This window comes from Oncorhynchus kisutch, linkage group LG3, assembly GCF_002021735.2.
Source record: "Oncorhynchus kisutch isolate 150728-3 linkage group LG3, Okis_V2, whole genome shotgun sequence".
Taxonomy (NCBI): domain Eukaryota; kingdom Metazoa; phylum Chordata; class Actinopteri; order Salmoniformes; family Salmonidae; genus Oncorhynchus; species Oncorhynchus kisutch.
The window spans coordinates 16,999,497-17,017,781 of NC_034176.2; the positions used below are offsets into that span (position 1 = coordinate 16,999,497).

The following is an 18,285-nucleotide window of genomic DNA, read 5'->3' on the forward strand; positions in this document are numbered from 1 at the left end:
TAAGTCATTCTCTCTACTATTATTCTGCCATTTCACATTCTTAAAATAAAGGGATGATCCTAACTGACCTAAAACAGGGAATTGTTACTAGGATTAAATGTCAGGAATTGTGAAAAACTGAGTTTAAATGTATTTGGCTATGGTGTATGTAAACTTCCGACTTCAACTGTATGTGTCAAAGTCATTAACAAAAACTATTTAAGGCATTACCAATTACTGATTAAAGATGCAGTCCGGGTTCTTAAGCGCAACAAATTCGTAACATATTGTGCGAATCGGATTCGTAACATAAAGTGTAATAATATAACCCAGGACATAACATCATACGAATTGGACGACATAGTACACAATTCGATAATATAGTACACCAAAAACAGGGATCCATTTTGGCACTGCACCACCACTTTCAAAACTATTGGCTGGAATTATACAAAGGTTCTGGAGTATCACTTCAACACCTGAGTGTTAAGATTTAATTTGAGATAATGAATATGCTGTTAAACGTCTCCACTGCAATGAGCGCTATTTTATTGGATGAGAGATTCTCAAGGGGTCTAATTAAAACCTAAGCACAATTATGGAAATTCACTGGAAAGTGCCGTTTAAATATAAGTAGTGTGCTTAATTTTCCCAAAAATTCCAAAGCTTTGATGCTGGAAAATGTTAAATGATTTGGCTTGAGATATGTAAACTGTCAGTCTAAAAGCCAAAAAGAGCTGGGGTAAAAAAATACATACAGTGAGCACAGGGATGTAGGGTTAAAACAACACTGAAAAACTCACATTTTCAGGCATGAGAATTGATAGATTGACCATTTTGCATTGATAAGGACAGACCTACCGGTATGTGCCAGACGGCTCAACTGGGATGAATGAGTGAAGGTCAGACAAAAAGAGGTTCAAATTGGAAAACAGCATGGAGAGTTGTTCATCTCATCAATAATTCAAAAGAGAACATGCAAACTGGCAAGTAAATTCATTTTTTTATTTGTGCTTTTTCAGTGTACATATCTATCTGTTTCGACATACTGGAAGTCTCTATGGCCTGAGGCTCTGCGTGTACCAATTCATGTCTCAAACTTTTCTCCAAATGATGAAATAACTATCAGATCTATCTGATTGGTACACGTTGCTCTAGTCTAGATGGTCGTGAACTTTTAGGGAGACGCATGCAGGCAGTGCCACGTCACTTAGTGCATTTGTGCATCATGCACATCGTCTAAGATGTCCTTGAGCTCCACAGTTTCACAAGTCCACAACACCCTCTTAAATTAGCCCTTCGCTCATTCAATAAGTATTCCAACCTTGTGTGTGTGTCTGATGAAATAAACAGTCAATACAGAACAAGTTGAAGGGCACACAAAACACATTGTAGCTTCCCGATAATAAGACAACATATTCCAGAATATGAAGCTGTTTGCCTTCAGTGTTATTCTCCTGCCCTCTGTTTCCTGTGATCTGCAGGTTGGGGAGAATGTCAGACAATCTCTGTAGACCGATCCTTGCAGAGGGATTATCAGGCAGTAGCAGCGATCAATGCCCGAAAAGGCATGGTTATCAAAGGGGGTTTGTGTCGACAACACTGACAACCACACAGGTTTACCCTGAGACACTGAAGGCTGTGGTGGTTTATTTACTGTAGTTACTGAGTTATCTGTGGGTGTCTTTAATCTCAAATTCTGTAGTCCTTATTTCTTCAGGGGCAAAACTAGTACATATGATTTCATATTATGGATGATGCCACGATGCCATCTTATAGCTTGTTTTGCGAACACACCTAAGTGCACGCAGAGTTCCATCTGATCTGTGATAATAATAGTATCTCATAATGAATCATTTTTGAATTTCTTACATGATCCTAACACACCCTTACAAAAAGGAATGGTGCCCCGTGTGAGGGAAACCCCTTTATATTCTATCGATACAGGTGCACGAGTGGGCACACCGTTGCAGCTGTGGGTGCCATTGTGGAGACTGATGATAACCTTCCAGTGTAAAGAGCCCATCTATTTGCTGTGGAATGAACCCATTAAACAACACTGTTTATGCCTGATGATGAACTCTAGCGATATGCTCTGCTGCTCAGAGAAGCCTATCCAATGGATCCTGCTGTTTCAACAATGTGTCTGCACTGGGCAGAGGACGGATTAGGGGGGAGAGAGATTAGGCTACTTGGTGTGGCTTTCCACTGTAATATTAAGGTCATTCTCGAGTGCTGAACCTTTTGGAGTTAAACTTAATCTAAAATCGATTTAAACGCTCCTCCAGCAGCCATGTAGTGAATTGGTGGGGGTTCACTTGTAGGAACCATACGAGGTGTTCCACAACTGTCGACAACAGCTGTAGAGACGCAGCATGATTGGCTTAGCACCGGCATAATCTCCTGGCCTATTGTTTTTCTGTCCTGGTGGTATAGCACATAGACCAGTCTATGGCCTACAAAGAGAATTCATATGAGGGAGAGCACAGTAGTTCCTTGCTAAGCACCCATATACTTGCAGAGAGAGAGAGGTACACCCCACTGGGTCTGAAACACCTGAAAAGTTGGTTACTGTGCCTTAGATACTGTTATCGTTCAGTGATGGAAAGTGCTCCATTGTGCCATTCCTATTGCTCCATCTTGAATCACAGCTGTTCATGTCAGATCATGACGGGCCTCTCCTCTGTTTCATCTCAGGTTTGAAGAGGATGCATGCCTTGACCATCCAAGCCAACTACGAGCTGCGAATTGACCTGGAGGACTTTGAGAACAGCACAGCTTTCGCCCAGTACGGAGCTTTTGGAGTGGGACTGTTCTCTGTTGACCCGGATGAGGATGGCTACCCGCTGACTATTGCGGACTACTCAGGCACTGCAGGTAATGCAATACCCTACTGTACTGTAGCCATTTATTATGGCTCATACCTGTCGGTTTAGTAGACTTTATAAATCCCCTATAAACCCTATAAATTCCAGTTTGTTTAAACTTCTTTCAAACTTAATTTCTATTGGATCTACTGATCTTTCTATTGGTCCTACTGAGCTTCCTATTGGTCCTACTGATCTTCCTATTGGTCCTACTCAACTTCATATTGGTCCTACTGATCTTCCTATTGATCCTACTGATCTTCATATTGGTCCTATTGATCTTCATATTGGTCATACTGATCTTCATATTGGTCCTATTGATCTTCCTATTGGTCCTACTGATCTTTCTATTGGTTCTACTGATCTTCCTATTGGTCCAACTGATATTCCTATTGGTCCTACTGATTTTCATATTGGTCCTACTGATTTTCCTATTGATTTTCATATTGGTCCTACTGATCTTCCTATTGATCCTACTGATTTTCCTATTGATCTTCATATTGGTCCTACTGATCTTCATATAGGTCCTACTTATCTTCATATTGGTCCTACTGATCTTCATATTGATCCTACTGATCTTCATATTGATCTTCATATTTGTCCTACTGATCTTCATATTGGTCCTACTGATATTCATATTGATCCTTCTGATCTTCATATTGGTCCTACTGATCTTCATATTGGTCCTACTGATCTACATATTGATCCTACTGATCTTCATATTGATCCTACTGATCTTCCTATTGATCTTCATATTGGTCCTACTGATCTTCATATTGATCCTACTGATCTTCATATTGCTCCTACTGATCTTCCTATTGATTTTCATATTGGTCCTACTGAGCTTAACATTGGTCCTACTGATCTTCCCATTGGTCCTACTGATCTTCCTATTGGTACTACTCATCTTCATATTGGTCCTACTGATCTTCCTATTGATCTTCACATTGGTCCTACTGATCAAATCAAATCAAATGTACCGTGCCGGGTGGAGATTATAACAGAACATGGCCAAAATGTTCAAAAGTTCAGGCAGAACAGTTGAAACTGGAGCAGCAGCACGGCCGAGTGGACTGGGGACAGCAAGGAGTCATCATGTCAGGTAGTCCTGAGGCATGGTCCTAGGGCTCAGGTCCTCCGAGAGAGAGAAAGTAAGAAAGAGAGAAAGAGAGAATTAGAGAGAGCATACTTAAATTCACACAGGACACTGGATAGGACAGGAGAAGTACTCCAGATATAACAAACTGACTCTAGCCCCCCGACACATAAACTACTGGAGGCTGAGACAGGAGGGGTACTGATCTTCCTATTGGTCCTACTTATCTTCCTATTGGTCCTACTGATCTTCATATTGGTCCTACTGATCTTCCTATTGGTCCTACTGATCTTCCTATTGGTCCTATTGATCTTCTTATTGGTCCTACTGATCATCATATTGGTCCTATTGATCTTTCTATTGGTCAATTCACCCCTCTCTGGGAAGATATACAGTAGAGTTTTGAAACATCCAGATATCTGGAAAATCTGATTCAGACATCTGTCAACCAATACGAGAGATCTTTTCAGCTGTAGATCATGAGTAGCAGCATCCAGGCAGTGTGTGTGTGTAATTCTCCTTGATTCAGCTCTATCGCAGGGGGCTCTTTTGGATGTTAATTGGATCCCTCTACTCAGTTAGTCCCAGGTTCCCCTCCTCAGCCCCTCACTCATGGTTGGGCCCAGCCAGACAGACTGTTGACCTTCTGGAGCTGCTGGAAAGGGCAGGAATAATGAAGTTGCAAGATGCCTCTGTGGCCACGGCTAATAAAGCAGGTCGTTATTATGGCCCGACATAAACAAACATTCGGATTATCATAAATCAGGAGGAGAATACTGCTTCCACTCGTGTTTAATTAGTGAGGTAGTCTTTAAAGGGCTGCTGCTTGGGATTCAGGGAACATTGATTCCCAATCTTATCAATTAAAACAGTTTTTTCATCAGATTAATTGATTCTCTAGTATTAAAAAAATAACATGTTTATTTAATTAAGGTTGATACTGCAGCGGCACTGTGTTGGCTTTAGCACAGTCCTGAGTTTTCTTTCAATACCTGCATTTAAATGATTTGTTCTTCATATTTGGTTTCAATTGACGAACATTTAGGAGTAGCAGGTTGAGATTTAACTGCTGAAACTAATGACAAAGTATCTGTTCAAAAATTGACTCGGACTAAGACAGCGCTTGTACATTATATCACTGTTTGCACTCTATCCGTTTACCCACAAAACTGTCTCTGCCCTTCTATTCTTTGATACTTCATCTTCAACCCCTGCATAGATTATTGAACTATTATCAATAACAACAAACATAATGGTTCTGTCCTACAAAGATGGACATAGGGCTGTAGCGATTCATGACATTTTGTTAGCCGATTATTGCCGGGCTCACAATAATTGACCGTTAATTAACATAAACACGTTTAGTATCTCCAGGCCTCCACACATACAAGCTGCATTACAGCCACTGATTTGCAACATCTAAGCGCACCTTTGCAACATCTACATTTTAAAAAGTATAATAAATATATTGAATATACACCCTCCATTATTTATTTTAGGCAGGTCTAAAGAAACATTATGATATGTTGAAAATGTATACCAAAATAACAGAATATGAGTTATCCTACTGTATGTTATCTGGCTATGCGCCATGCCATAGGCTTGTTCGTTTAGCTGACAAGATATGCTTATACAGTTCATTCGGAAAGTATTCAGATAGCTTGACTTTTTCCACATTTTGTTATGTTACAGCCTTACTCTAAAATGGATTCACTTGTTTTTTCCCCTCATCAATCTACACAGAATACCCCATAATGAAAAAACAAAAACAGGTTTTTACAGGCCCCAATCTGAGGTCCTGAGCTCTGGAGCAGGTTTTCATTAAGGATCTCTCTGTACTTCGCTCCATTCATCTTTCCCTTGATCCTGACTAGACTCCCATTCCCTGCCACTGAAAACATCCGCACAGCATGATGCTCCCACCACCATGCTTCACCGTAGGGATGGTGCCAGTTTTCCTCCAGATGTGATGCTTGGCAATCAGGCCAAAGATTTGAATCTTGGTTTCATCAGACCAGAGAATCTTGTTTCTCATGGTCTGAGAGTCTTTTGGGTGCTTTTTGGCAAACTCCAAGCAGGCTGTCATTTGCCTTAAGGAGGAGTGGCTTCTGTCTGGCAACTCTACCATAAAGGCCTGGTGGAATGCTGCAGGAAGGTTCTCCCATCTCCACAGAGGAACTGGAGCTCTGTCAGAGTAACCATCGGATTCTTGATCACCTCCCTTACCAAGGCCCTTCTGCCCCGATTGCTCAGTTTGGCCTTGCGGCCAGCTCAAGGAAGAATATAGGTGGTTCCAAACTTCTTCCATTTAAGAATGATGGAGGCCATTGTGTTCTTGGGGACCTTCAATGCTGCAGACATTTTTTGGCACCCTTCCCCAGGTCTGTGCCTCAACACAATTCTGTCTCGGAGCGCTACAAACAATTCGTTCCACCTTATGGCTTTGGTTTTTGCTCTGACATGCACTGTCAGCTGTGGGACCTTATATAGACAGGTGTGTGCCTTTCCAAATCATGTCCAATTAATTGAATTTACCACAGGTGGACTCCAATCAAGTTGTAGAAACATCTCAAGGATGATTAATGGAAACAGGATGCACCTGAGCTCGATTTCGAGTCTCATAGCAAAAGGTCTGAAAACTTATGTAAATAAAGTATGTCTGTTTTTTATTGTTAATACATTTGCAAAATTGTAAAAAAATACGTTTTTTTGCTTTGTTATTATGGGGAGTTGTGTGTAGAGTGATTACATTTTTAAAAATCAATTTTAAAATAGTGTTGTAATGTAACAAAATGTGGAAAAAGGGAAGGGGTCTGAATACTTTCTGAATGCACTGTAAGTCCCATGCCATTATTTTATATTATATGATTTTATAGAAAGAAAAATATAATTGAACTTAAAATATAAAGGATATTTTTCCCATTTTGGAGCGAGTGTGCATATGAAGTGGCTGTGTTGAGTGTAAAAGTGATTCAGAGTTACTTGGCAACTCTAGTTGTGAATGATACAAACCTTAGAATGTCTTAGAAATCAAAACATATACAGTATGGACTACATGATGCGACTATAGGCTTTTTATGATTTGAGAAAGAGGCAGAAAAAGCTTGTGCTCTGTTCCTTGCCTCAGGCTGCACATCTGTTCTCTCATCAAGTGATCATATTTTCACCCATCATACTATTCTCAATTTAATCTTGTCTTAACTAATATGTAATAATTAGTTTAGAATGGCCCATTATCAAATGGGCAGGGGCAGGGGCAGGGGCAGGGAAAAAAGCGAATGGAGGCCACACGCTTTCCAGCCAGTCCGTTTTTCAAAGATGCCTTGTAGGCTACTTTGGTTTTATAGCTGAGCTGTGCTTAATATGAACAGCTGAGGAGTAAATATTAAAACACTTATTTCACTCCACACATCAACCACTGTTTGAGGAGTGTGCTCTCACTGCGCGACAGTGTAACGGCTTTCTTCTGTGGACGAAGGATCGGACCAAAGCGCAGCGTGGTTATTGTTCAACATGTTTAATAAAGACAATAAACGTGAACACTACAAAATACAAAACAACAAAATATGAAAAACCGAAACAGTTCTATCTGGTGCATAGACACAAAGACAGAAGACAACCACCCACAAAACCCAACACAAAACAGGTTACCTAAATATGGTTCCCAATCAGAGACAATGACTAACACCTGCCTCTGATTGAGAACCATATCAGGCCAAACATAGAAATGGGAAAACTAGACACACAACATAGAATGCCCACTCAGCTCACGTTCTGACCAACACTAAAACAAAGAAAACACAAAAGAACTATGGTCAGTACGTGACAGACAGGTGATATTCTGCCCAACTCTGTGTGCCATGGGCTCTCCAACCCTATTCTTGCAGCTACCCAGTGCTTCACTTGGGAACCCAAGTGAAATCTGTTTGGAAACATCGATAGTAATATGTTTTCACAACGAAGCATATTTCACTCAACTGTTGACAGCCCCTCTCTGCACGCTGGAGAAAGAAATGAAGGAGAGAGGGGAGGAAATGGAAACGTAAGGTGGTGAGATATTCTGGATAGCTAAAGGTAATCTGTCACTCAATTAATTATGAAAATATTAAACATTCCCTATTACTAGGCTATTCAGAATCGCCCTGCACAATCAATGAACCAACTGCATCGCCCAGGGCTATATGTTCGCTCCCAGACTCATGGATAGAAATGTTGGAGTGAAGCATAAGGTCCATCCAGTATGCATCATAATACAGTCTACACTCAAAGGCAATCACTCAAATTTGTTTAATTTTGGAGTATAGGCAGCAGCTAGACCAATTATGTACCTCTTAAATCATCACTTTTGTTTTATGTTTTTCTGCCATCTGTAATATGCGGTAGGCTATGTATTATATAATGGCACAATCATAATTTTAATTCAGTTTTTGTTGGCTCATAAGCCTATGCATATGCATATGCATAATCTGTAATATGTGTATGGGTGTTTTGAATGAATCATCACCTTAGAAAGCTCTGTCCATTTCATTGTGTTAGGCTTTGAAACAACATCCACAATGACATGTTTTACACACAGTTTCAACCTGCTTTTGAACCTCTTTCTTCAAATTGATTATCACAGTGAGGTGAGTTTTAAAAGCAGATACTGTTTAGAATAGAAGTGTTTGATGTGATTTTCTATTGCATTTGGATTGTGGTTAGTGGTTAGAGGGACAATTGAGCCCTGAGTATCGGGCCATTAGGACCCGATGGAGGGACAATAGAGCCTTGAGTATCAGGCCATTAGGATCCAATGGAGGGACAATAGAGCCCTGAGTACCAGGCCATTAGGATCCAATGGAGGGACAATAGAGCCTTGAGTATCAGGCCACATTAGGATCCAGTGGAGGGACAATAGAGCCCTGAGTACCAGGCCATTAGGATCCGATGGAGGGACAATAGAGCCTTGAGTATCAGGCCATTAGGATCCAATGGAGGGACAATAGAGCCTTGAGTATCAGGCCATTAGGATCCAATGGAGGGACAATAGAGCCCTGAGTACCAGGCCATTAGGATCCAATGGAGGGACAATAGAGCCTTGAGTATCAGGCCATTAGGATCCAATGGAGGGACAATAGAGCCCTGAGTACCAGGCCATTAGGATCCAATGGAGGGACAATAGAGCCTTGAGTATCAGGCCATTAGGATCCAGTGGAGGGACAATAGAGCCCTGAGTACCAGGCCATTAGGACCTGATGGTTGTTAACGAGTTGTGTACTGTGTCCAGAGTGCATAACAGGAGATTACCATGACTCAACGGTCACATGGAATTATACTGCAGTCATGACTCATGACTGCCGGTGTGGTGGTAATACGGTCACCGCAACAGCCCTAGTTGAGAGAGAGAGAGAGACCGCAACAGCCCTAGTTGAGAGAGAGAGAGAGAGACCGCAACAGCCCTAGTTGAGAGAGAGAGAATTGGTAAACACCTTGAGTGCTTACTCTCAGAACTTAAAATAAACGCTTTAATGACAGTTTGTTACCTAACTGAAATGTTTTAACCGTTTCATTAGGAGGACAAAAAAGGAATATGATTACCCATGAGTGTTGAATAATTTTTGCTACAATGCTTGTGGAGAAGAGCATAAGTTCTCTCTGTTGTTTTAATATATTCATTATGATTATGAGTTCTGTTGCATGTTTAAATACTTTCGCTGCTCTCGTTGTAGGTTTCTCCGATTTTTTTTATTCAAATGTGTCCTACATTACATTGCATTACATTTTTATAATGGTACAGTAGGCATCCTTTTTCGGAGGCGTTTTACAGAATTGAAGATGTTAATCATTTATACAGTGTTTCATTATCATATCCTGACACTATGTTAACAATAATTCAATATTATAAAGGTTGCCAACCTTTTTCTCAGTAATCCCCAAGCTTGTTGATAAGAGATAGAGTAGGTAGGCCTACAATGCTCCTGGGTACTTTTTCCATAGGAAGAGAGGCAGACTGACATAGGACTACAGTTTTCCCTATTCAACTGACACTGAGATTTGTGCAATTACATGATTATACTATTATCATCACCACTCCCTTTCATCTTCATGATTTTACTATTATCATCACCACTCCCTTTCATCTTCATGATTTTACTATTATCATCACCACTCCCTTTCATCTTCATGATTTTACTATTATCATCACCACTCCCTTTCATCTTCATGATTTTACTATTAATATCACAACGCTCTTTCATCTTCATGATTTTACTATCATCGTCACCACTCTCTTTCATCTTCATGATTTTACTATTATCATCACAACGCTCTTTCATCTTCATGATTTGACTATTATCATGACCACTCCCTTTCATCTTCATGATTTTACTATCATCGTCACCACTCTCTTTCATCTTCATGATTTTACTATTATCATCACCACTTTCTTTCATCTTCATGATTTTACTATTATCATCACAACTCTCTTTCAGCTTCATGATTTTTATTCGGATCCTCATTAGCTGTTGAAGCAGTAGCAGCTATCCTTCCTGCGATCCACAGAAAATATGTAGCATGACAAAATACAGAACAGTAATGGACAGGAACAGCAAGCAACATTTAAACTAAAGACAATATGACTAAAGGAAAATACTACTATTTTAAAGATTATAAGAAGAAGAAAGAGAAAATAGTGTGCGTGCGTGTGCGTGTGTGTATGTCTCTTCACAGAGGGGTTTTCACAGTTTTCTCTTCACAGAACAAAACAAATGATGCGGTCTGTAAGAATCCGATGGCATTATCGTAGGAGTAAGGGAGTTAACCACAGTGTCCTGGCTAAATTCCCAATCTGACCTCGCATACTACAGTGTAACTTGTTCTCAGCCAACTCACCTGGTTGAACAAGAGTTCATTAAATAAGTCTATACTGATGCTCCCGGTGGAAAATTGAAATATACAACAGGATCTGTGCTCTGCATAGTGGGATAGATGGGGAGAGATTTTCCTCGTTACCATCAGCCCAAGATTACAAGACAATGAAGACATAACATACTGTATGGAAGCAAAATAAGCATCTGAGAGGATATCAGTACAAGAAACCACGGTGCTATGTAGGAAAGAAGCAGCTGTCCAGTCACAGCAGAATCAGCACCTGCAGAGTAGAGCTTGGTGCTGCACTGAGAGGGGATTAGATTAACATGCCACTGGCTGCTACGTTACATCCCTGAGACATACAGTACACCATAGGGTTTAATAAGGCCACCACTGCTGCAGCACATAAAGCCTACAGCCTCTCTACGTATGTGTGTGCGCACACACACGCACACACATACGCACACGCACACATATACACACACACACATTCAACCTACACCTATCTCTCTCTTTCACGCATGCACGCACGCACACACATTCAACCCACACATATCTCTCTCTCTCACACACACACACACACACACACACACACACACACACACACACACACACACACACACACACACACACACACACACACACACACACACACAGACACACACACACACACACACACACACACACACACACACACACACACACACACACACACACACACACACACACACACACACACACACACACACACACACACACACACACACACACACAGAACCTGTCTAAAGGGAAGTAACTGACCTCCCTGTCCCTGTGGTGTTCATTTATTTTCAATTATCAGTTTACTATTATATTTCACCCAGCAGTAATGGTCCTTGTTGTTAAACCTCTCACACATATACAGTCCAGTACAGTACCTCCACACCTGTCATTATGATCCTGACAAAATGTCAAAGTGCTAACATGCTGGATGTGAAGGAGGTGAGAGCTAACACTGTACCCTCCCTCTCCGTCTCTGTCTCTCTGTACTCCCTGCTGCTGCACCCACCCCTCTTTTTGTTCTGTCTGTCTGCCTGCCTGTCTGTCTGTCTGCCTGTCTGTCCTTGTAAGGTGACTCGATGCTCAAACATAATGGGATGAAATTCACCACCAAGGATCAAGATAACGATCACTCAGAGAACAACTGTGCCTCCTTCTACCATGGCGCCTGGTGGTACCGCAACTGCCACACGTCCAACCTGAACGGACAATACCTGCGTGGGCAGCACACCTCCTACGCCGACGGCATCGAGTGGTCTTCCTGGACGGGTTGGCAGTACTCCCTCAAATTCGCAGAGATGAAGATTAGGGCCACGAGAGAGGAGAACAAATGAGATGGAAACAATACTACGTGAAACCATAGACTCATGGACTTAGGTGTTTTTAAAGACACTCAACCTGCCGAGAATCAGAATGAGGACTATGCTCGTACTGTAACCCCTGTCCAAAAACATTCTAATCCCCTCTTGTGGTGTTGTGTTGAAGCCTCCAAGGTTTTGTAACCTTTTGCAATCTCTCACTGATCTGATCATGTTTGTAATAATTATGTCAAAATAATGCAGGTAATGTCAGAACTACAGTATCGTTGTGGAATTTTGAAATATGAAATGTTAGGATTTCTCTCATTCCCTTAAATTAATAGAATTTCTTACAGTTTATTTTGGCTGTCCCTGTTACTTGTATATACAGTTATCTTTGCATCTGACAGCATCATGAGTTCTCCTAAGTGTTACGCACTGGTTTCGGTGAACCAAGTTTGCTTGATGAGTAACCTTGCTTGAGACCTGGAGACTTGTGTTAGCTCCCCAAGCTAATGCTTAGGCTTTAGATCAGTGGGCTATGACCATATTGTGGCGCACAGGAAACGTGGGTTTTAACCTGGTCAGTTACATGAGCTCCTGGTTGACCCCTTGCTCCTGGTTGACCCCTAGCTCCTGGTTGACCCCTAGCTCCTTGTTGACCCCTAGCTCCTGGTTAACCCCTAGCTCCTGGTTAACCCCTAGCTCCTGGTTGACCCCTTGCTCCTGGTTGACCCCTAGCTCCTGGTTGACCACTAGCTCCTGGTTGACCTCTAGCTCCAGGTTGACCCATAGCTCCTGGTTGACCCCTAGCTCCTGGTTGACCCCTAGCTCCTGGTTGACCCCTAGCTCCTGGTTGACCCCTAGCTCCTGGTTGACCCCTAGCTTCTGGTTGACCTCTAGCTCCAGGTTGACCCATAGCTCCTGGTTAACTCCTAGCTTCTGATTGACCCCTAGCTTCTGATTGACCCCTAGCTACTGGTTAACCTCTAGCTAATGGTTGACTCCTAGCTCCTGGTTAACCCCTAGACATACCTTGTGATCATGTGTCAGTCCTGTGCCCAGTAAGACACATTCATGACAAAGACATTATATCCGTCAGACAGGGTTTTTCAAGCCAATCACTTCATAAATGGCATCCTTGTTTTTATGTAACATTTTCAAAAGACATTGACCCCACAAGACTGGCTTTGAGTGGCATGCGTGTGTGACCTGTGACAGTGGTAGTAGACAGAATGAAGAGCATAGGTGAGGGGGCTCGGCCAGCGGGCTGGGCCAATTATGATCAGAGACCTGTGTCTGTGTAGACTTCCAGTTGGTGGTGGAAACCTTCTCAGACAGTAGCTACTAGCCTATAAGTTCAGCTCCTTGTCATGTGGAGGCTTCCCTGTCTCTCACTTTCTCTCCCTTACTTTACAATCACTGAGAGACAAGTCTGTTCACTGATATGCTGTCTTGACTCACCTCAAATCAGTTGTTTCAGTATACTGGGTTTTGGCTGCATTTACACAGGCAGCTCAATTCATTAATCAGATCAGCTCTGAAAAAGATTTGATGTGAAAGATCTGATGTGATTGGTCAAAAGACCAAGGAGTGTAAAAAAATATCAGAATGTGTCTATCTGTGTAAACGCAGCCTTCTAGTCTCAGTCCTCTTCAGTGATGCGTCTGTACAGGAGGTGGTTAATAAGTAAGGCAAGTCGTGTTCTTTACCCAGTACTAAATATTGAGATTCCCTTACGGGCACCCACAATAGAAAAAAAAACATATCCAAAATGCATTATTTGTATCATAATACAATGACTTCTGGCAACTCATTCCCCACAAAAAGCAGCCATTTGGCCAGGCATTGAATGGCATTGTGTCACTGGTACAGTAGGACTGTACAGTGTGTCTTTCTCCTTCTTTACAGTGACTTGACATTGCTTTAGATACCTTTGTGGCAGCAGACAATTGTACATCTGTGTGGTGCCTCCTCAGCTGTAAAAGTCAGAATGACAACATGTCAGGTAGGCTAGCGGCAGGTAGGTAGCCTATAAGACTGTTGAGCAAGTTGCCGAAGGTAACCGAAGCCTAGTTGAAAAATAAGTTGTTGTGATCTTGAGCAAGGCACTTAACCCTAATTGCTTCTGTAAGATGCTCTGGATAAGAGTGTCTGCTAAATTACTAAAATGTAAAAATATGTTGTTACAAAGTTGTAGTGGCACATTGAGGCTCACAACTTGGAGTCTTGAAACGACATTATGTGGTAGTTATGTGTTTACTGGGAATGTGGTGGTCTTCTATGAATTCTGCATTATGTTGCAGCCATTGTTCATTTACTGTAATCATGTACTTATTTATTTCCTTATTTAACCTCTGTTTGTTTCTTCATGATGTGGCTAATGTTTCCATTTAAAGGTTGAGTGAAAGCATATCTTATTAACCTCACCAATATGTGATAGGTAGAGAGATCTGTCTAAGTTTGGCTGAAGCTCAAAAGATGGAATCCGCAGTAAGGGAAACTGCGCAACTGTCTGCCCAACGGCCGTAGTTATTGTTTTGTTCATGAAGCAGGGCAGAGAAGTCCGTGGGGGGGAAAAAAACAGTGTTTGTTGTTTACAGTAACTTCTTTGTTGTTGTAATACCACAATCTAACGTGGCAGTTTAACCAATAAGGACTCCAGCTTGAAGGTGAGATTTTTATGTTGATATTATTTTGAGTCTGTTTATAATGGTCTGCTGTTGTTGTAAAAGATCCCTCAGTCAAATATGAGCACTTTAAAAGCAGATACGTTGCGATTGACATACAGTATAATTTGTATGTTTTTGTCTCAAAAGGAATAAAAAAAGAAACCATTGTTTAGATGTGTATAGTTGTCTCTTCACAGCATTTGAAAATAAAGGTTTAAAGGGTCTGGGTGGTAATGTCTGTTTAGAAGCTTCATAAACGTATCTTACATGTACTAACATTTATAATTTTACAAGCTTAGTTCTTTCTTTGTTATTATTGTAGCCTTATGGTATAGCTCATTATGGTAAGACGACAAAATTAGATGATAATCCATGATTCCACAATCTTTTTTTTGTAACCTTTATTTAAACTAGGCAAGTCAGTTAAGAACAAATTCTTATTTACAATGACGGCCTACCCCGGCAAAACCTGGAAGACGCTGGGCCAATTGTGCGACGCCCTATGGGACTCCCAATCACATCCAGATCTGATACAACCTGGATTCAAACCAGGACTTGCACTTAGATGCAGTGCCCTAGACCGCTGCGCCACTCGGGAGCCCAAGTGGTGATGAGAAAGACATTGAACAAAACATTCTCAATAAGAGACGACTGTCAGTTTGTAATTTTGGGGAGGTACAAAAATATGTTTATTCTACATAAATAGGCTGCTATAATATATTAGAAATACAATATCCTCCCTAAAAATGAGTTAGTCTGTGACTTTAATGACCTCTGGAACCTCTAGTGGTGATCTGTTGAACTGCATCCTTATCCAAGACCCTAATAGCCCTAACCCACCATCCGTGGAAGTTACTAAGGCGTGAAATTGTGCATGTCCTTCAATATAACTCACCCTTAGGAAGACGACTGACTTCTGCTGTACTCATCGTTTTTCCCCTAAATGCACAATGTCCATCACCGTTCCCTTTCGGTTCATTTTTCTTTTTGTTTATGAACCAAAAAATAGGCAGAAATGGTTTGTTTTGTGGAACGGAATGAGACCATGTAGACATTTGTAAACAGTCTATCATATATTACAATGACTATTAGCTCAGGATGTTTTCAATCTAAACCAACTCTACTGACCGGGCTATTTCCCTGGATGTCCATGGCTTTTTCTTCAATCCTGCTACTGTGTTTGAATGTTCTCAACAGCATTTATGAAATATTCATTTTCTTGGTGTATGTATGCTTGGTGCGTTGGAACTATTTCTGTGTCATCCCTATTTTGTATTATCTGTCTCCAGTTGACATATTTATGCCTGGTAATTACTCTTCAAGTCAGGGAGGCTAGAACAAGGCTTTCTGGAGCGGGGCTCATAAGCAGGTAATTGAAAAGATGAGCCTAAAATAGATTGTGTGTGTGTTTGTGTGTGTGTGTGTGTCTCTCTCTCCCTCTCTTTCTCTCTTTTTCTCTCTCTCCTTCTCTCTTCCTCTCTTTCTCTCTCTCTTTCTCTCTCTCTCCCCCTTTCTCTCTCCCTCTCTCTTCCTCTCTTTCTCTCTCTCTTTCTCTCTCTCCCCCCCTCTTTCCCACTCTCTCCCTCTTTCTCTCTCACTCCTTCTCTCTCTCTCTCAAAGCCTACTTTCTGGACACTTTGACCACTTGATATAATATGAGCTCTCTCTTGCAGGCATCTTTAAGTGTTGCAATCAAGCGTTACAGACCAGGAATGGTGAGACGGTGCCTTTAGAAATGTCAGTGGGAAGTTAGCCTAGTTTAGTAACTAGGTAGAAGGTGATGCGCTTACTTAAATAGTTTAATCTCCTGATTGGTTGAAGTTATTTCTGTTCTGCAATATTTTTGGGAGGACAAAATACTTAATAGTTTAAAAACTACAAATGGTATCAACAGCTGCAATCTATGTGGGGTATGTCTACATGTTTTAGAAATGGAATGGGGTGTCTAGCTTAAAAGGTTTAAGATAAATTGTGATCTAAAGAATAGTAGGGAGAAGAAGTATGTCGAATGTCTAGAGTAGTCTTGAAGCAAGCACATTAGTTATGGCTCTAGGCGCAACAAACCTTTGTCAATGAGGAAGCTAAGAATTAAGAATTCAATGGCTGGATGGAATAACCTATGACATCCAAGCATCATTATGCAATTCACAACAGGAAATTATGGCACCAGGAAACAAGTAGTTGGTGAATAAACTGTGTGTGCCCCATCCAGCCAAACACTCTAATTATCCCACCATGTTGCAGCAATAGACTCATTGGGTGAAGTATTTGAAAATGACTTTCTGACAGCACAGGGCTGTTGTGTGAGGTGTACAAGAGAAAATGGGGAGCGATATGGTGTGTTGAGCCACTGTCATCATTACCCTATAAAAAGCCTGTGTTCCTGCTGTTCTGTTTCTCAGTAGACGTGGGTTCAAATACTATTGGAAATATTTAAAATACTTTAGCTCTAGTTTGCTCAAATCTGCCTGGAGTACCAAATGGGAGGGGATTGCACTCATGTTCTATTGGTTCCATTGTGCCAGGCAAGCACAAATTAAGCCCAGATAAAGTTTTTGAAATAATTTGAAATAGTATTTGATTTGAACCCAGGTCTGTTCCTTATCAGGGCCATCAGAGTCAGTGAAGTACAGAGACAGAGATAGTACAGTTTGATGTTTACAGCAACTCTCAGTTCTTTGTGTTCAGACTGAACTGCATACACCACAAGTTACTGACACAAACGGTCAGTTCTAGAAAATCTCTCCTATTTAGGGAGGTGTCCAAGTAATGTGTAAAACAAAAGGGGTGGAGAGTTAGTGATGTATAGGTTGACTCATAACGCGCATTGTTATACTGGTGGATTTAGGCTCATAATATATTGGTTGGATGAAGGGCGGGTGGGTTGCGGCCAGGTTGAGTAAAGAGAAACAATACATTTAAAAAATCTGTAAATGTATAATTCTAGTGCAATTCATATCTGTAAGCTACATTTAGTTTTTTTCTCATTATTTTAGGCTATCTGGCGTTAGTCCATAAGCCTAATCTTTAGGGCCAAACTATATGCGCGCCAAGTAGCCTACACCCCAAAAGCCAAATGGCTGAAAAACTTTGATCCACAGAGGCAAAAAGAACAATGCTTGAGTTGAATTCAATAAGAGAAAAGCTGTGAAATGGAGTGTTGAAAATAAAGACAACGGAGGGACATTAAAGTAACGTTTGGGAAAGTTTTGGTGAAGTGGTAAAAGATGGCGATAGCAGTGCTGGCGATGTTATGTGTGAGGATGCTATCATCATCCTCTTTTACCACTTCACCAAAACTTTACCTGCCTGTTGCTATTTGGCGCACATAAAGTTAGGCCCTAAAGCTTAGGCTTACTCACTAATGCCGAAATATAATGAAAGTAAAACCTCAATGTAGCCTCCAGATATAAACTGCACAACAATTATACGTTTATGGATTTCTTAAGATATTGTTTTCTCTTTATTACGATTTTACTTGAATA

The 18,285-nt window shown here is 41.1% G+C and overlaps 1 protein-coding gene across 2 annotated transcripts in view; it reads left to right on the top strand.

Moving 5' to 3' along the window:
* fibcd1a (fibrinogen C domain containing 1a) overlaps positions 1-14,967 on the top strand; it is a 97,334-nt gene extending 82,367 nt beyond the window's left edge. For both annotated transcript variants that reach the window (XM_031817853.1, XM_020468489.2), the window contains 2 exons: positions 2,677-2,856; positions 11,902-14,967. In XM_031817853.1, coding sequence (XP_031673713.1) covers positions 2,677-2,856; positions 11,902-12,164 — 443 coding nt within the window. In that variant the 3' untranslated portion in view covers positions 12,165-14,967. The remainder of the gene's footprint in view (positions 1-2,676; positions 2,857-11,901) is intronic.
* The last annotated feature ends 3,318 nt before the right edge of the window (positions 14,968-18,285 follow it).